This window comes from Tursiops truncatus, chromosome 15, assembly GCF_011762595.2.
Source record: "Tursiops truncatus isolate mTurTru1 chromosome 15, mTurTru1.mat.Y, whole genome shotgun sequence".
Taxonomy (NCBI): domain Eukaryota; kingdom Metazoa; phylum Chordata; class Mammalia; order Artiodactyla; family Delphinidae; genus Tursiops; species Tursiops truncatus.
The window spans coordinates 64,810,165-64,830,713 of NC_047048.1; the positions used below are offsets into that span (position 1 = coordinate 64,810,165).

Consider the following 20,549-nt stretch of genomic DNA (forward strand, 5'->3'; position numbering starts at 1 on the left):
AAGCTTCAATCTAAAGTTAGGGATAGTGATGCCTGCCCCTTCTTTGCCTCAGGGTCACTTCAAACCTCAAAAGAGGTATTGGGATGGGAGAGCGTACTGTAAACCATAAGTGGCAGGTTGTTTACTTTGTTCATTCAGTAGAGGAGCATGGGAATGACAACATTTTGGAGACTGTTTGTGACATGTATCCCATTCTCCTTTTGCTCCCCTGTTGCTGAAGGTGGACGGGCAAGTGGTGGCCCTGCTTGTGCAGAATCTGGAGCGTCTGGATGAGTCTGTGAAAGAAGAGGCAGATGGCGTCCACAACACTCTGGGTAAGGGGAAGGGTGCCAGCATCTTCTGAGTTTCTTTGTGTTTGTTTTGGGGTTTGGTACTCATTTCCTTCCTCCTTCATTACAGAGTCAACAGCAGGAGGGTTTTCCTTTTTTCTGCTCCCAAATGAAGACCCTTGTGTAGATTTCATATAACGGCTGCTTTGGTTTGGCTTGCGGTAATAAAAGCAGAATCATTCCTGGACAAAAACTGCTGGCTTCTTTGAGCAGGCCTTTGCCTTTGCCTCCAAAAGTTAGGATGAAGTCTGTGCAGGATGAATTCTTTTCTATTTGCTTTGGAAAGTGTATATTTTACCATTTTTGAATCCCCTTCTGTTGGTTCTTCTTCACATTTCCCTTCAGTGGAACTACAAACTTTTGAACAACTGTATACAGGCATACCTCATTTTATTGCACTTTATCGTGCTTTGCAGATATTACATTTTTACAAATTGAAAGTTTGTGGCAACCCTGCATTGTCAGATGATAGTTAGCATTATATACTAATACAGTATTTTTAAATTAAGGTATGTACATTCTTTTAGACATAATGCTATTGCATACCTAATAGACTACATACAATATAGTGTAAACATAACTTTTATATATCATAGGAAACCAAAATATTCATGTGATTTGCTTTATTGTGATATTCGCTTTATTGCAGTGGTCTGGAATCAAACCCACAATACCTCCAAGGTATGCTTGTACCTTTATAGGACATTTTATTTGAAAAAGAGTATTTCTTTCACTTCTTATGTGTACTTTGCCATGTAAACTGTGAGTTGAAATATTGCTGTTAACTTGGCTGCCCCTTTATCATATGTTCATTTAAGTGGATTCCTCTGCAATATTTCCCCTCCTCCTCCTTTCTCCTTGAGTCTCTCCAGTCTTTCCCCCTGCAAAGTTGCTGAACCAATAGCCTATTTAAAATCGTGCTTTTGGGTAGTCCTCTTTATCACTGGTCACTGTTTTATAAAACCAAAGGTGACATATCTGTAAGCAGAGCTTGAGAAATGAACAAGGCCCAGCAGAAGTAGAAATTTTGATGAGATTAGATTTTCTCCCAGCTCCTTTGTGTCTAGCACAGATTTCTCTTATAGTTTTATACTCTCTACTGTGAAGATTATCATAAAGAAGGAGGAAGACATGGCACCTAGGGAGTAAGAGAAGAGAGAACACAACAGTCTGTGATTTGGGGGTTGGCTATTGTCTAGAGCCAGAATTTGGCATTGCCATCTGTTAGCCTAATGCTGAATTCTGCTGAGTAGAAAGAGTATCAGAAGTCTTAACTGACAGTTAATAAAAAGAGCCTGATGTAATGGAAAAAGCACTGGCCTGGCAGTCTATGAAGATCTGTCTACTTTCAACTTGGTCCCTTACCAACAGCTCAGGAGATTCATCCCTCTTTCCCTTATTAACCATCCGATGTTTGTCAGGCACTGTTCTAGGCACAAAGGTGAATTAGGCACAGTTCTTCTTAAGAGGCAGAGTGATGGGAAAGTCTTGAACAGAAAGGAAAGGTAATACAGGGTGACAAATGGTATAATAGTGGGGAGCACTATGGAAGTGAAGAGGAAGGGTCTCCAAGTTGCTGGGTAGGAGCAGGTAGCTGATTAGGGCTGAATATGAAGACAGGTGCATTTTTTTTAAATTATTCATTTATTTATTTATTTTTGGCTGCGTTGGATCTTCATTGCTGTGTGCGGGCTTTCTCTAGTTGCGGCGAGCGGGGGATACTCTTTGTTGCGATTGTGCAGGCTTCTCATTGCGGTGGCTTCTCTTGTGGAGCACAGGCTCTAGGCGCACAGGCTCAGTAGTTGTGGCGCACGGGCTTAGTTGCTCCGCAACATGTGGGATCTTCCCAGACCAAGGATCGAACCTGTGTCCCTTGCATTGGCAGGCGGATTCTTAACCACTGCACCACCAGGGAAGTCCTGACAGGGGCATTTTGACGGAGAAATGTGAGACGGGCAGGGCAGTATCATTTGTAAAGCCATGAATGGGCAAGGGCTTTGGGGGAAGACTAGAAATGTACTGTGGCAGTGTGAGATAGGTGTGGTGGGAGATGGGACCGGAGGAGTAAGTTTGTCCAGATTATGGAAGACCTTCTAAGCCCTGGCAGGATGTTTGGATTTTATCCTAGTGGACAATAGAAAGCCACCTAAAGTGTAAGCAGAATAAGATAAAGGCATTGGAGATTAAAATGAATGAGCTGATTTCTTAGAAAATGTGAGAAAGTAATTAAGCTATTAAAATGATCTTCATCTCTCAGGGGTCTCGTTGCTACTCTGCTCCCACAGCTTTGTATCCACTCCCTGAGGGGCTGCCTGGTCATTCTTTAACTTGCCATTGGTGAGGCTGGCATGAGTGAGGAAGCAGATAGGAGGTGTAGTGCTTTCTTCAGCCCTTTCTCTTCAAGACTCAGACCCGCTGGGCGTTGTGCTTAAAGAGCACAGAACTCCGATCTGCTTTATGATAGATAATAACATATCCTGGGATGGGGAGCGGATGGAGCCCTGAAGGAAGGAAAGCACTGGATGCTATAGAATGAGACTACAGGTTTGGGTTTTGTTTTTTTAATGTCCTTTTTTTAGCATCATAATCATACAGTCACTTTTTTTGCCTCCTCATTTAAAAGTTTTCCCTTAAACAGTAATTTGGTTGTTGTAGGAGATAGCAGTACCAGTTATGTTTGCTCCTGAGTACCTGACGGTTACCTCTGCCAGCATGGTCTTTCCCCTCTATGCACATTATTTTGTTCAGTTAAGATCATGCTTGCTTCCCTTGCAGTATCCAGAGAAAGAGATCTGAAAATGGATGAATCAGGAGAGGAAGAGGCTCTGAATTCATCCCCTGATTTTTCCTTAAGGCTTCTGCCTAGCCCCCTGTTTCTTTAGTCACAGGTCTCAGGGACTCCAGTACAGTGAGATTAAGAGGGCCTTCTTAGGCAGATATTCACACTGCTGTAGTGTTGTTCCCTGTTAACACAGAAAATGTTTCTCTATTCCTTTATTGAATTCCATCACATTCAGTTATGAGTTTTACTTGTAACATAACTTGAAGAAAAAAAAAAACCATAGCATCTCCCTGGTTAATCTGAAAATGACAACACAGCATCTGGCTGGGAGGAATACAGGGAAGTGGAAAGAGGAATAAAATGTCTGTCTTGGGAAGCAAGCTTGTTGAAGATGGAAACAAAGTTGCCCTCCCAAATTACTGGTGTCTGTCTCCCTTCAGCTATTGTGGAGAACATGGCTGAGTTCCGGCCTGAGATGTGCACCGAGGCTGCCCAGCAGGGTCTTCTGCAGTGGCTGCTGAAGAGGCTGAAGGTAAGTTTGGCTTTGTGGGACTGTAGCTCAAACCTCTCTTTGCTCTGGGCACAGCTCATGCTGGGTCATCGGCACAGATTGTTACTCATAGGCTATGTGATCTAGTTGGGGAATCTTTTGGCAACTCTTGCCTCTTTCTTTGCTTCTCTTCTTTTGTTTGTTTTAAAAGTACCCTTTAATGCCCCTGAAAATAATATAAACATGTTGTCAACACAAATTCATGTGGTACAGAAGGTTTATACTGAAAAGTTCTCTGCTGATTCCTTCTAGTTCCACTTCTCAGAGACAGCCTCTGTTAACAATATTTTATCTATCCTTCCAGAAATTTTCTGTGTAAATAAGAGTATGTGAGTGTGTTTGTGTGTGTTTCACAAATAGAATGATATATTATTTTCTTTTGCAAGTTGATCTTTTCGCTGAACTAATGGCTGCCTAGTATTCCATTTTACGGTTGTACCAAAGTCAATTTAACCATTCTCCTGTTTATAATAGTTTTTCACTGTTAAAACAATGCTGCAGTGAATATCCCCATGTACACATGCACATTTTTTTTCCCCTTGAACGCTAGTGTTAGTTTATTTGTAGGATAAGTTCCTAGAAATAGAATTGATAGGTCAAAGGGTATGCACATTAACATTTTTGGTAGATATTGCAAAATCTAATAGTTGAGAGGGTCTGTTTCCCTTACCTACATTGGGTATTACCAAACTTAAAATTTTGTCAAACTGATAAGTGAAAATGTGTATTTCATTTTAATTTGGAATTTTAAAATCGAGGACAGTGTATTGGCTTTCAGTTTTTTATTAGCCATTTGTATTCATCTCTTTTAGCTTCCTATTTATATCCTTTGTTCATATTTCTGTTGGATTATTCATTCTCTTTCCTTCCTAGCATAGTCCTTTTGACCATCTTTTTAACATTTAGTGCTGTCACAGAGAGTAAATGAGGAAAGGGAGAGGTAAGAGCTTCTCTCAGGATAGTGTTAACCAAAGGTATGATGGAAGGCAGTTTGGAACTGCCTATGTGCTACTGAAATAATCTCGGCAAGCAAGGGTTCCCAACTTTTCAGTGAGAAAGAGGAAGACGTGTTTGTAGCTGGTATGATTCTTTAAGTAGTCCTGGCCTTGCTGTGCTTCAGAGTGTCATAGAGATGCAGAAAGTCTGAGGTGCATCAGGTCCGATTTGTCCCCCACTGTCTTGGTAGGACTAAGGAAGAAGATTCTGCCTAAGATATCATATGCCCCCATGGTTCCCTCCCTCTCTGACAGTCTAGGTCTTCCCCAATCCTTCTTATTTAATCCCTTGTTCCCATTAAATCTGTAACATAGACTTACATAACATGACTTGAGGATATTCAGCTGGCCTGCTGTATATTATCATCAGTGGGTATGGGCACATTTGCTGGCAGAGGATAAACTTAAGGCATAGTTCAGTAGACTGCAACTTCCTACCCACACACACACCCTCGCCCTCGCCTTTCCTTTCAGGAAAAATCAGGTCTGGTTAATTCATTCATTGTCATTTTTGCAGCTTCCTTTTCTCAAGGAAGGTTGCAGCTTCCTTCCAACCTCCTCTCATGAGTTTTGATGTCCTTTGGTTTCCGCATGTAATTATCTTCACATCTCCCTCGGTTTCTTCTTCCCTCATTATTCAACAAATCTTTATTCTCCAAAGCCTTGAGACATTTTGGGGGTGAGGAGTAGGGGAGAGGAAAGTAAAACACGTAGTTAAGGGGGTAGGATAGATGGCAGAGACCTGAATTGTTGATGGGGTGGCCATAGGTTGGGGCCTTAACCTTAAAATATACAAAATAATCCAATAGTTTTTGTCTTTTTGAAATCAGGACCAATTTTTCCCAGTTACTTGAGACTTGATACTGAATCAAGGGTTCTTCATTAAACCAGAATGTAAGGCCTCTTCTGCCTTTTGAAAGGTGTTTAAACTTGCCAGTCTTTTTTTGGATTAGTAACAGGAAGGGAAATCGAGACCTTTGGGTGTTTGGCTTGGATACCATTACCCTTATGAGAGTAATAAAGAGGTCCATTCGGTAGTCTTGCAAGCTTTCGACTCTTGCCTTTTAGGCATAGTGTTTATGCAATCCTCAAGGCATAAATAGCCGTGTTGCTGTCTCTGAAACAGTTTTTCAAGGTTTTGGGGTATCTAAACATTAAAATGCTATTTGGTTATTTTACTAGTAAGCAAGTACCCTTAGAAAAATCCTGTGCTGCCCAGAACATTAATGAAAGGTTCTGCTTAAGGGCGAGGCCAGTAAGAAGGCATGTCTTTAAAACCAATGCCTTACTCTTATTTGTCGTAATCTAGGAAAGTGCTTATTTTAATCTTCACCCTCATAAATATCATGGTGAATCAGAATGAGTGCTGGACCCAGATCCTTACTTTCACCAGTAGAACTTTTAAAAATACAGATTCCCAGACTTACTGTCTCAAGCCTCTGTCTTCGGTGTATTTTAGAGAAGTTCCACCTGTGATTATAAATGTACAACCCTCACTAAGATCCACTGGTCTCTAGAAATGTGAGCATTTTTGTTCCGCACTGCTCCCAAACTAATTTAAGGCTCCATTTTCATTATGCCATTCCCTATTCAAGAACCTTCCTAGAGTCATGCTACTGCCCTCTGCGTCAGATCCCACCATCTCTGCCTACTTTTCAAGGCCCTTTAACGCGGCCTGATCTTTCTTTTCTTTCCTTTTTCCTTTCATTTCTCAGTTTTGAAACACTGGCCTTATTACTGTTCAGACATCTCTTGTACCTACCCCCTTTGCAAAGGTCAACAAGGGTCAACAGTGTTGACCTCTGTGTCTGTCTTTGTTCATGTTCCCCCCATCCCCCAGGAATGACTCCTGCCTATGTAATTCTAAATTATACACCACCTTCATTAACCAACTTAAATCCCTACTCTTCCACATTGCCTCCATCATTTTTTGAACTGAAAGGAATTTTATAAGTTCTGTTGCAGATAAAAAATTAAAAATCAAGACCTGTAGAGATTAAGTGCCTTGCCCAAATTCATGCAGCTAGTTAGAGATAGACCTAGAATTAAAACCCAAGCCTCCAGACTTTCTTCATGCACCCTTTCCATAGCACTACTTTGCCCCCAGCCCATATTGCCCTCTTTCTTTCCTGAATATCAATCATTTTATTTTTTTTCTACTGGTTCTCTTCTGGGAGTTAGCAGATCTGGGTTGTAACATATGCCTATAACTGTGTGACCCTTACCCTCATGGAGCAACTTTTCTTCATCACCTGGCAGACTTTCCTCTTTTTATGTGTGCTCCTTGTCTTTCTCCCAATGTCCTTAAACTCCTTAAGAGCAAGGACTGGGACTCCATCATATGTGTATCTCCTCCAGATTGTTCTCAGGGTGTGGTTCCCAATGGGGAGCATCAAAATTACCTGGCAACTTGTTGGAAATGCAAATTCTTGAACCCACCCCAGACTCATTAAATCTGCCCAGCTTGGGGTGGAGCCAGCAATCTGTGTTTTAACAAGCCTTCCAGGTGATTCTGATGCATGCTGAAGTCTGAGAACCCTCATCCTAGAGTACTTATGTTTACATTGCTTGATAAAACCCTGCTATTTAACTGATCATCCCCTGTTTATTCAGTAGTCCTTGAGTAACTAAGTGAGTGGCACATTGGTGAGTCTCCTTTATGTACTGGTAGCCTAGCAGTATACAGAGATATTCATGGATTTCTTCATTCACTAAATGAAACCTCACTTATTTGTGCTGCTAATAAGGATAAAACCCATTGCAGAGGATTACATTAAATGGTTTAACAGGTAAGCAGATAACAGTAGTATGAGAGACACTGCACCATAGTTCACTTTTTAATGGGGAATACAAACTTATTAGCATATTGTGTACTATTGAAAATAACACCAAAACTTTTTTCTTTTTCAAGGAAACAAAATTGAGATTCCTTTTTGTTTCCCAATTAAATCATTGCTTCAAAAACAGTTGCAATGTTTGGCGCTTGAGCTAATGAATTGAGAATTGGCTGTGTTATACTACATGTACAACTGGTTGATGCTAAGTCCTTAGCCTCTTATGACCAGGAGATGGGATTTTTGTAGGGCACAATCTGCTTTGACTATTGTCCAGGGCTGTAGCTGTGTCTGAACCTGCCCCATGTGTTCCAGGTACCGGAGGTGAGCTGCAGAAATAATCTGCAGCTTCTGGCTGTGGGTGGTAGCATAAATGTCTTGTACTTTCCAAAAAAGCAGCAGCTCCAAAAAAGGTGAAGTTTAATTTTATTCAAGGCCAGTACATGCTGAGTACAAACCTATGCTTGACTCTGTAATTACTCTGACAGCTGAAAGATTTAGGATCATCAGGCTCCTGGATAGACGAGAGCCCCCAAAGCTCCAACTCCCGTTGACTAGCTTTGCAAAATCCAAGAGGCTATACCTGCTAAATAAATTCTCCTTCCTCCTGATTTTGACTAAATGTCCTTGTAATTTGGCAGTTTGGTATTTTGCAGGCGTGGAGGCTGTCATCTCTGGCTGAGATTTAAAGAGAAATAAAACTTCCATGGCGACTTTTGTTTTTGGCTAGGCATGAAAGATTAGTCTCCTACTTTCCCATCTAGCCCAGTTTCACTCAACGTAAGAGATATCAATCAGGTTAGAGAGGCAGAGTAGTTTGGCCAAGATCACATAGCTGGTAACTGTTAGAACTGAGATTCTAACCTGGATATTTCTGATCCCAATCATCAGAAAAACTTATAGCAACTATTATGTATTAGGTACTTCCATATTATTTAATTCTCAGAGTAACTCTCCAAAGAAGATGTTATTTTATTGTTTCCATTTTACAGATAAAGAAACTTGAGACCAGGAAATGTTACTTCGGTCATAGATGACCATTCTTAATTTATGGTGCCATGAGTATCTCAGTAATTTTGTTTTTACAGGGTTCTGTGCCAAAGAGGACCTACCAGTCCCATTTAAAGTAGTTAGATCCAAACAAATTTAATACATATTTATGTCCTAAGACTTTAGTAGCCGTTCAAAAAAATAATATGCATGAATTAAAATAAAATATATTTTTTATTTCATTCTTAAATACCACAATTACTTACCAGTAGATGTGTGTGCCTCTTGTGTAGTTGTACTACACAACTTCTAAAACCTTGGAATCAGATTGAACGCAACCATCTTCATTCCTGTTCCACACTGATTTTCACATAGTTCTTTTATCACAGCAACCACTCAAACCCAACTTCACAAAGAAAAGATGTCATCAAAAGAAATGTACATAATTCAAAAAGAGACATGTACCAAAATGTTCATTGCAGCTCTATTTACAATAACCACGACATAGAAGCAACCTAAGTGTCCATCAACAGATGAATGGATAAAGAAGACATGGCACATATATACAATGGGATATTACTCAGCCATAAAAGGGAACGAAACTGAGTTATTTGTAGTGAGGTGGATGGACCTAGAGACTGTCATACAGAGTGAAGTAAGTCAGAAAGAGAAAAACAAATACCGTATGCTAACACATATACATGGAGTCTAAAAAAAAAAAAGAAAATGGTCAGAAGAACCTAGGGGCAAGACGGGAATAAAGATGCAGACCTACTAGAGAATGGACTTGAGGATATGGGGAGGGGGAAGGGTAAGCTGGGACAAAGTGAGAGAGTGACATGGACATATATACACTACCAAACATAAAATAGCTAGCTAGTGGGAAGCAGCCACGTAGCACAGGGAGATTAGCTCAGTGCTTTGTGACCACCTAGAGGGGTGGGATAGGGAGGGTGGGAGGGAGGGAGATGCGAGAGGGAAGAGATATGGGAACATACGTATATGTATAACTGATTCACTTTGTTATAAAGCAGAAACTGACACACCATTGTAAAGCAATTATACTCTAATAAAGATGTTAAAAAAAAAAAAGAAATGTACCTGAAGCTAGTGGTTAACATGCTCACTAATCAGCAGATGTGAGATGTCACTGTGCTTTCCTTGTAAATCCTGTAAATCCTTGCAATCCCCTCTGAATTCAATATGATGTCCCAGGTACCTTGGCACACAGTTTGGGAACTGCAGACTTAGTGTCACGTAGGTAGTACATGCTTATGAGTTAAATCTAGGTATGTCTCATCCCAGGTTCATGTCCTTCTATTTATTTTTTTTAACGTAAATGTATTACTTGATAAAATTAACTTTAATTCAGTGTAATTTTTTAAATGACGTAACAATGGACCAGTTTCATGTCAAATTCACCTCTGTTTGCTGTCACGTTCAATTTTGTGTCTTGCATATAGCAGGTGCCCAATAAATATTTGTTGGAAAAAAAGAGGAAACCTCTCTCCTACCTTAGAGACAGGAGTTTATAAAATCAAATAAAAGACAAGAGGCATTGGAACCACAGAAATGCTATTGCTGTAGTGGCCTGATGTCTTTTGGCTTCTTTCAGTTGAGTGTATCTTGTTTGCAACAAGAATCCTGACCCTTAAAAAGCTGCGTATAAGTTGTTGTAGCTTAAGTAATTTAAACTAGCAATACTTGAACTTAAATCATTTGAGTAAGTGATTTTATTAGCGAATCCTTCATTCTAATAGACATGTTCACCCCTTGGCTTTTCACTTTTGTATTTTGATTTGTATAAAACTATTTTTCTTAAAGTGAAAAACACCACAGATTGCATTTAAACCCTGGCTGTTGTACTGAATTTCTTGAAACAAGGCCTTAAGCTTGTTCAGGGAGCATAACTTGCAGTCAGCACACATAAGACCTTGTATTTACAGATCTTTTAACCTAAGATGGGTCATACCCGGTCAGCCTTCTGAAAACCTATGGGGTGCACTTAGGCTTGATGGGGAAGACATGCAGAGAGAACTGAAAAGATGCTGGGTGTTGCTTCCTTAGGGGCCACTCTTCCTTCTTAAGTGCAAAATCAGTGTCCAAACAGAACTGTGAATGGCACTAAGGGGATGGAGGTATTAGCTTCAGTATAAACACTTCCCCTGTCCTTTCCAGGTACAGTAATTATATGTTGGTTCTAAAACCTGGATAGGTAGCAAGGCTGCTGCTGATTAACAGTCGTGGTCTTTGTGCCTGCATTTTAAGGATCAAGGGTACGGTAAATAAAAACACATCGATGAGGCTTGTGCTCCTCTCTGTGTACCTTTATCCAAGGGGCATTGTTAATGATGAGGCACTTGAGTCGCACTACTAGGGCAACAATGTGGATGACCATGAAAAATAGGCTCTGCAGTAGATGTGTCCCCTCTGCAACTCCAAGTAGCAGAGCATGCAGCAGGGAAAGAATTGTGGGTAATAATTTGGGTGTTAAAATATTAACATATTTCTGCATATTTAATATGGTTTCCTTTTTAAATAGTAGGCAGATTATGGCCCATGAGCAGTTAGGTTTATGATTTCAAATTAAATTTTAAGCATTTAAAAAAAAATCCAAAAGGAACTACTTTGTTATAAAGACATTCAACTAATCAAAACAAAAGCTTGCTTTCTTTTCAGCTTCTCTGATCATCTATCAGCTAATTTACAGCCTAATTTTATGATTGTAACTTGTGAATGAAGCTTCATGATGAATTTTAGTCTTAAATGTTCAAAACTTTCAATCATTTATCCAGTTCACATTTGAGTGTGTATTATGTGCTAGACAATAGTCCCTAGACTCAAAATGGGGAATCTGGGAGGGCTTCACAGAGGAGGTGACATTTGCACCTGGGCTTTAGGAGTGTGAGAGCTGTTGTGTACATCTGCTGTTTATGGTTTTACTATGCAGTGCTTGAGTCTGGTCTCTTGAGAGCAGAGGCAGACCTTTTTTACCCTTAACCTGCCCTTTCCCTTTCTAACTTCTGCTTCTCGCTAACTCAGATCCTAGTACTTGTGAAAAAATTTGTCCTGGGGAAGGAAGCAAGGCCCCTTAACGTTTTTCTCATTTCTCCTATTTCCCAACAGGCAAAGATGCCTTTTGATGCCAACAAACTGTATTGTAGTGAAGTGCTGGCCATATTGCTCCAGGACAATGATGGTGAGGCTCCCTCTCGGTATTGATATTCTGTTAGGATAGGAGCCAGGCTTGTTTCAGATCATGACAGCAAGCTCTCTTGCCTTTGGCATCCCCTTGCTCTCCCTCTCGCTCTCTGTGCAGCTTTTGTACTCTGTCAAGCTGTATTGATTTTGTTTGCTGATGTATCAGTGTTAGACGGCTGTAAAATCTGACAGTTAGCTTCATTTTTTTTTTCTCCTTCTATTTTTTTCCCCTTTTAGAAAACAGGGAATTGCTTGGGGAGCTGGATGGAATCGATGTGCTTCTTCAGCAGTTATCCGTGAGTAATTCTTATGCTTCCTGTCTGCCGTCAAGATCCATGGCTTGCTTTAAATGGGAGGTGGAGCTGGAAATTGTTGGAAGGAATAAGCCATGTGATGCAAGCCATATGGAATGTGTTGGCAGGTTTGAGGTCACATTGGAGGTACATGGTTTGCCTCCTTTTCTTAGTCATTTCCTCTTTATGGCCAGATATCACTGTGTATCTGGTGTGGACTTTCTCAGTCTTCTGATATTTATCAATCCAAAAGAGGTGTGCTTCCTGCTTAAGTGTATATTCTTGAGCCAAGAATACCAAATTATTTTTAGTTGACCCACTCCCAAGATTATTCACTTGCTTTCCCGTCAGTCTGCCACTAAATTGGAGTCTGTTCATTTAGGATCCAGATAAGTAAGCTTCAGTAGTACAAGTTCCAATGCAGTGGGATAGAGGTCAGAGAGGAGGATAGGGAAGGATGTGGCACTGGAGGCTGGAAAAAGAAATTAGAAATTGCCATTTGCTTGTTGTAAGAAATGTAAATCCTGTTGAAATGTTGTTCTGCTGGCATTCTGAAAATACTATTAAGATTTTTTTTTCTAACAAATCTCATCTGTGCTATTCCAAAACCAGGACTGAAAATAGATCATTTGGATAAAATCTTAAGCGTGTTGGGAGTGTCTGAGATGTCAGTTTGCATACAGCTTTCATCTTGGTGCCAGCAGCCTGAGTGGCTTGGCCTCCACCCCAAAAAATAGAGCTTTGAAATGTGAATCTCCCAATTCTGGGAAAGTACTTAGTCCTGTTCCCGCAAGATTATTGATCATTTTGTAGTAGACTGTATGGGTATGCATACACTGTTAAAAGGCTTTCCTCTTAACATGCCATGTATTTCCGGCAAAGATAAAACTGCTTTTCGCTGTTCCCATGATTTAGAGCCACAACTAGTCTATGAGGCAGTTCAGTAGCCCTGATGGTTAGGAAACTGTTCCTTATATTGAGCCAAGATTTGCCTTTCAGGACTGTGGTTTCTTTTAGAAGGGGAAGAAGTGTGGTTGGGTAGCACAAGTGGAGGGCTTTGGGGGGTAGCTGGCAAAGTTGTTTCTTGATCTGAATGCTGGCTTCAGGGGTGTTCACCTTATGCATTTAGCTATACTTGTCTTTTATAGAGTCTTCTACATGTTAATATATTTCACAATGAAAAGGTTTTGTTGGTTTTTGTTAAATTGCCTCCTTGGAACTATCAGTTATTCATGGACTCAGTGGTCAGTTGAGTGTTCTGGTTTTTTGCATGAACTGATAGCCGTTTATTTAACCTGTGCATCAGAAAGCCCAGTTTCTCTATAATGGAAACTGATGAGAATTTTGTTTGGTAAGCTTCTGTTTCCTCAGTTGTAGGGTTTTTGGAGTAGATGGGCTTTGGAAACTGTTGAGTGCTGGTTGATGAAAAGACATTCTCTTATGGTTCTGTGCTTTCTGATATCTTTACTTGACAGGTGTTTAAAAGACACAATCCTAGCACAGCCGAGGAGCAGGAGATGATGGAGAATCTGTTTGATTCACTCTGTTCCTGCCTAATGCTCAGTTCCAATCGTGAGCGTTTCCTGAAGGGTGAGGGTCTTCAACTGATGAATCTCATGCTAAGGTATGCTTCTTATCCCCTATTATCTCCTAGCTCTCCATCTTTTTTTGCCGAACTCCTCACTGTTAGCCTGGATTCAAGAACATGTAGCTATGGCCTTTTATTCCATTGAGTTTCCTAGATATATAAAACAGTAAAGTCTTCAAGTGTGTGTATGGTCTTTTCTAAAGTTAGATTGGATGAATAAAAAGTATATTTCAGTCTGTTTGTGCCCTGTGGTTAGGTCATTTGGGAATAGGACCACTCCATCAAAGGGAAATGGTTTTTTTGCTCCTTCTTATAGTGTGTTGGTTTTGGGAAATCTAGTCGTTAACTTCTCAACATACCCTATGTTAATTTCTAAACTTAGCCCAGTTTTCTGTATATTCCACATAGACCTGTCTGTGCCATATGTTTGTCCGTATTTTTATTATTGACAGCAGAATATAATTCATATTTTTCACTTATACATATTTTTCATTATGTGTTATTTTCAATAATGCATTGCGCATGTGCTATGTGGCTAGCATAGGAGATATGAAAATGTGCAAGACAGTTCTAGAACTTTTCTTTATAGTGCTTTCTTGTATATCTTATTTATGCTTTAATTTCTTAAACTATTTATAGTAAATATCATGTTAGTATAATTCACAGAATCCTAAAGTTGGAAGTAAATGGGAGATAGCTTGTTATGGATAATTCTTTTGAGAAATCTGGCTTGGAAGGGAAATAGAGAAATGGTGTGAAGGGGTAACCAGAGAAGGAGTTGTAGTATCAATGGTCAGTTTTTTCAATTGAGAGATGCGAGAGACTATAATCATGGGATTATTCTTTATGAAATTGAGCCAGAGTCTGCTGTCTTGAAACATATTCAAGTACACTGAAAATTCTGTTAATATATTTCATTGAAAAAATTTTTTAATAAATTTGATAGCTTAGAATATAGACATGCAAAACTACTGTTAGTAGTAGGACTGATAAGGTACTATGTTAAGTGCTTGGCTTATACAGAATTGGAGGACAGGATTCCTGCCTCCAAGAAGCTAAAAAACAGCTCTGTCACTTGAACACAGCCCAACTTTGGGTGCATATTCCTTGTAGTCTTTTTTCCCATAATTGTTTTCTCTTTAACAGCTTTTTAGGCCTACCACACATGTAATTTTCTATACTGTTTTTGTTTGTTTGTTTGAACTTAACATGCTGTTTCCCATGTTTTGACATAACCTTCATGAGAGTTTTCAATAACTGAATAATGCACTCTAAGGGAATATAACTTAGTCTTACTTTGTTATTGATATTGAGGGTATTTCCAATGTTTTGTTGTTATAAAAAATTCTCCAATGACAAATTCTACAAATTTTTGTGTTTAAACTATTTTTGTCTTTAAGATTATCAAGGTATATGTTACTAAAACCTCTCCTCTTTAAAGGCTTGTTTAGGCCCAGGGGCACAGTAGACCTTTTGGTTTGTCTAATGTGTACTAGACCTTAGATTGATTGAAGAATCTTCCTATGTGGAATTGTTTTTTAAAATTTATTTTAAAGTGCAGAGAGGAGCATTGGAATTATTCAGAGACCTTTAGTGTTCAGCAGATTTTTGCTAGCTTTACTCTCTTGAGTCTTTTGTTTGTTTATCTCCTTTACCCTTCTAATTGCTTGTCCTTTTGTTGAAATGACCCACCTTCTCTCAAGCAAATAGCATATAAAGAAGATGCATTTGGCTTCCTGGACCTTCTAACCTTAAAACTATACTCTGCAGGGACTTTTCTCTAAGCTTCTTAAAGGTCTGAACTGCCAGTGTCTTTGGATGTTTGAGTGCAAATATGAGGTGATGTATTCCTGTAGCATATGGCTTGTAAATGTGCAGCAGTGGGGAGCTGAATAAATAACCAGAAATGTGGATTATTCCGACAGGAATGCTGAGATTCTGGGAGCCTAACTAAACAGGAGCTCCAAAAGACTTAGGAACTGTACCTTTGTAGGATCTCCTAACTTTTCATATTTGAATGCTGAAGTTACTATTAGATTAATTCTTTCATATTAATTAACTATATTAGCAGATTCAGCATTTCTTTTTTTCTCTTTCCCATGCTCTTTGTTCTGTGTTATTTTTCTTCTTCAGACTCCCAAGTGGAAAGTTTAATTGGGAGGGAATTTTTTTTTCCTACTAGATTCATCCTTCCTGATCTTCTAGCAAGAGCTGCCAAGTTGCTCTGTCTCAAGGGAACCCATTCAAAGACTATGAAGCTGTAACACTAGAAGTTCAGGAAAACTTCTGTGCTTCCATTGCCCCTAAATACTAATCTTTATTTTGATTTAGACGTTCATCAAACAGTTATGAAATGCCCACCTGGAGAGGTGGCAGTATGGTGTAGTGTGGAAGAGTGGGCTTTGGAGTTGAGGCAAATGTGGGTTTGGAACATAGTTCTTTCACTTACTAGTTCTGGATATTTGGTGAGTTACTCTAAGCTTTCTGTCCTCTGACCCTCACTTTTTTCATATGAAAAATGGGAGTAATAATGCCAAATTTGCAGGGATCTTTGTGGATATTAGACTATATATATAAATTGGCTGGGACAGTTCTGCAGTTCTTAAAACATTGGTAAAGTGCTATGTTAACTTACTATGTTAAGTGCTAGGCTTATACGGACATGGACAAGACAGGATTCCTGCCTTCAAGAAACTCAGTTGCTAGTGATGGAGGCCAACATTAAATAACCATAATATAATTAAATGTGTTAACTATTGAGAGGAACAGTTAATTTTGCATGTCCACAGAATTTTTTTTAATGTTTCTGATTATTGATAAGGAAAGGTCACCAACAAGATAGTCATTTATACATTTATATGCACAAATTATCACACATACATATATATATATTGGGTTGGCCAAAAAGTTCGTTCGGGTTTTCCGTACCATCTTACAGCAAAACCCGAACGAACTTTTTGGCCAACCCAATACTACCCAATTTAATACTTTTATCACCTTTATTGAGGCATAATTTATATACAGTCAAACACTAATTTTAATTTTGACAAATGTATATACCTTTGTTTTCACCACAATTTGAAGATGCAAGATACTGCCGACTGAAAAGAATGCACAACGTGAGAGTTGTGAGTTAAGTTTTATTTGGGGCAAAATGAGAACTATAGCCTGGGAGACAGCCTCTCAGATAGCTCTGAGGGACTGTTCTGAAGAGGTAAGGGGGGAGGTCCGTACATATATGATTTTGGTGAAGGGGAATGTGTGCAATCAAGCACACATTTCGGCAGAGGGTTGCTGCTAGTCGCAAGGAGCAGATTAATGATTTTACTGTTTTTCTAGATATGAGAGTTTACAAGAAATTAGGCTTATAAAATCTTCTCCTGCCCTTCCACCATACACAAAAATAAACTCAATATGGCTTAAAGACTTAAATATAAGACACGACACCATAAAACTCCTGGAAGAGAACATAGGGAAAACATTCTCTGACATAAATCATAACAATGTTTTCTTAGGTCAGTCTCCCAAGGCAAAAGAAATAAAAGCAAAAATAAACAAATGGGGCCTAATCAAACATATAAGCTTTTGCACAGCAAAGGAAACCATAAATCAAATGAAAAGACAACCTCCGGAATGGGAGAAAATATTTGGAAACAATGTGACAGACAAGGGCTTAATTCCCAAAATATACAAACGGCTCATACTGCTCAATATCAAAAAAACAACCCAATCAGAAATTGGACAGAAGACCTAAATAGACATTTTTCCAAAGAAGACATACAGATAGCCAACAGGCACGTGAAAAGGTGTTCAACATTGCTATTATTAGAGAAATGCAAGTCAAAACTAAAATGAGGCATCAGCTCACACCAGTCAGAATGGCCATCATCAAGAAGTCTACAAAAATAATAATAAATGCGGAGAGGGTGTGGAGAAAAGGGAACTCTCCTACACTGTTAGTAGGAATGTAAATTGGTGCAGCCACTATGGAGAACAGTATGGAAGTTCCTTAAAAAACTAAAAATAGAGTTACCATATGACCCAGTAGTCCCACTCCTGGGCATATATCTAGAAAAGAGGAAAACTGTAATCTGAAAAGATACATGCACTCCAATGTTCATAGCAGCATTATTTACAGTAGCCAAGACATGCAAGTAACTTAAGTGTCCATCAAGAGATGAATGGATAAAGAAGATGCTGTATGTGTATATATATATATATATATATATATATATATATATATATATATATACACACAATGGAATATTATTCAGCCATAAAAGAGAATAAAATATTGCCATTTGCAGCAACATGGATGGACCTAGAGATTATCATACTAAGTGAAGTCAGTCAGACAGAGAAAGACAGATATCATATGATGTCACTTATATGTAGAATCTAAAAAAATGGTGCAAATGAACTTATTTACAAAACGTAAATAGACTCACAGACATAGAAAACAAACTTATGGTTACCAAAGGGGAAAGGGTTGGGAGGAGAGATAAATTAGGAGTTTGGGATTAACACATACGCACTACTATATATAAAATAGATAAACAACAAGGACCTAATATATAGCGCAGGGAACTATATATGATATTTTGGAATGACCTATAATGGAAAAGAATCTGTAATGGAGCTGAATCACTTTGCTGTACACCTGCATCTAACACGACATTGTAAATCAACTTATACTTCAACAACAACAAAAAGTCTTCTGAAAATAACTCTCTGGAGGCCTGTTCTGCCAGTTCTTGCCAGAGCACAGAGTGCCTCATTCCTGATATCTCCACCCTGAACTCCTTTCAGGGTGTGTTGAAGGTCAGCGACTGCTGTGGTTAGTGACCTAATCCTTGTAGAGGCAGATGGCAAGTGACAACTTTCAGTTGGCAATACATAGTTTTATATTTTGTAGTAGCCACAGTAAAAAGTTTAAAAGAAACAAAATAATAGGTTTTATTTAATGCCGTATATTATAAATCAATTCAACATGTAATCAATAAAAACATTATTAAGCCATTTTGCATTATTTTTTCCTACTAAGTCTTTAAAATCCAGTGTGTATTTTACATTAACATCTGAATTCAATGCTAAATTTTCATTACAGTACTTGATTTGTAGTTAGATTTCATAAAATTTACAGTTGAAAAAGTAGATTCCCATACTTAGGTTTCTCTAAACATACTTAACTGTTTCCCAATAACTGAATCAAGTATCAATTTCTAAACTTAAATTTATTTAAATTAAATTTAAATTTTAGCTCCTCAATTTAAATCTGAAATTTAGCTATATTTCAGATGTTCAGTGGCTACATGTGGCTAGTGGCTATGATATCGGACAATGCATATGTAGATCATTTTTATCACCCTCCAAAATTTCCTTGATCACTTTTGCAATCAGTTCCCACCAATCCACCTTTGACCCCAGTCAAACATTGCCATTCTAGAGTTTCATATAAATAGAATCATACAGTATGTGTTTTGTTTAGCTTATTTAACTCAACAGGTTGTTTTTGAGGTTCATTTATTTTGCATGTATTAGTAGTGTGGTTCTTTTTTTATGCTTAGTAGTATTCGATTATATTTCTGCATTCCAGCATATCGGTTTGTTTATTTATTCACCTGTTCTAGACACTTGGGTTGTTTCCATTGTTTTGCTGTTGTGAATAAAGCTGCTTAAAAGTCTTTGGATAAACATATATTTTCATTTCTCTTGGTTAAATACTTGGGAGTGGAATGAGTGAGTTATATATTAAATAAAAATTTACTATTAGAAACTACCAAGTTGTTTCCCAAAATGATTGTATCATTTTATATCCCTACCAGCAAGGCATGAGAACTCCAGTTGCTCTGTATCCTCCTTAATACCTGGTATTGTCAGATTTTAGTTTTAGCCATTTGAGTGAGTATGTATTGTGGCTTTAATCTGCATATAACTGATTACTCAGGTTGTTGAGCATCTTTTCATGTTCATATTGACCTTTCTTATACCTTTTGTTAAAGTCAAACCTTTGTTCAGACCTTTTGTCTAAATTTTATTTGGGTTGTCTCATTGAGTTTTAAGTGTTCTTTACTCTAGGTAGAAGTCTTTGTCAGATACATGTTTTAGAAATATCGTTTTCCTAGTCTGTGGCTTGCCTTTTCATTTTTTAGCAGTATCTTTTAAAGAGCAAAAGTATTACTTTGATAAAGTCTAATTTGTAAAAAATATTTTTTAAATTGTGCTTTTGGTATGGTATATAAACTGTGTTTGTCTAACCCAAGGTCTCAAACTGTTCCTTTCATATTTTCTTTTACAACTTTCAGTTTTAGGCATTTATAGGTCTGTGATCCATTTTAAGTTAATTTTTATATATAGTGTTAGATATGAATTGAGGTTCTTGGTTTTATTTATTATTTTTGTATATAGATGTCCAGTTCTGGCACCATTTATTGCAAAGACTGTCCACATTCTGTTTAATTGCCTTTACACCTTTGTCAGAAATCAATCATATATGTGTGGGTCTATTTCTGTGCTTTCTATTCTGCTCTATTGATCTGTGTATCTATCTTTTTGCCAACACAACCCTATTTCGACTTTATGGTTAAGTCTTGAAATTACATGGTGTGAATCCTCAGACTTAATGTCTTTTTAAAGATTGTTTTAACTATTCTAGTTCTTTACTTTCTTTGTCTTTCTGTATAAATTTTAGAATCAGCCTGTTAATTTCTAGAAAAACTCTGCTGGGGTTTTGATTGGTATCATATTGAATCTATGGGTTCTTTTGGGGAGGATGGACATCTTTGCAATAATGAGTCTTCCAATCCATGAACATCGTATATTTCTTCATTTATTTAGGTCTTTGATTTCTTTCATCAATGCTCTGATTTTTAAAGACAATTTGATACTTTATATTTTACTAGAAATTTTCAATTTCATAGACTTTCAAGTTTATTAATATGTTGTCCTTGTATCATTCTTTTCTATATCTTCCATTTCATTTCATCT

General features: G+C 38.2%; 1 protein-coding gene across 1 annotated transcript in view; it reads left to right on the forward strand.

Annotated features, from left to right (window-relative positions):
• The window catches only part of CTNNBL1 (catenin beta like 1), a 169,248-nt gene that overhangs the window by 60,663 nt on the left and 88,036 nt on the right, over positions 1-20,549 (forward strand). The window contains exons 6-10 of the mRNA XM_019943897.3: positions 221-314; positions 3,552-3,643; positions 11,607-11,679; positions 11,919-11,977; positions 13,450-13,598. Coding sequence (XP_019799456.1) covers positions 221-314; positions 3,552-3,643; positions 11,607-11,679; positions 11,919-11,977; positions 13,450-13,598 — 467 coding nt within the window. The remainder of the gene's footprint in view (positions 1-220; positions 315-3,551; positions 3,644-11,606; positions 11,680-11,918; positions 11,978-13,449; positions 13,599-20,549) is intronic.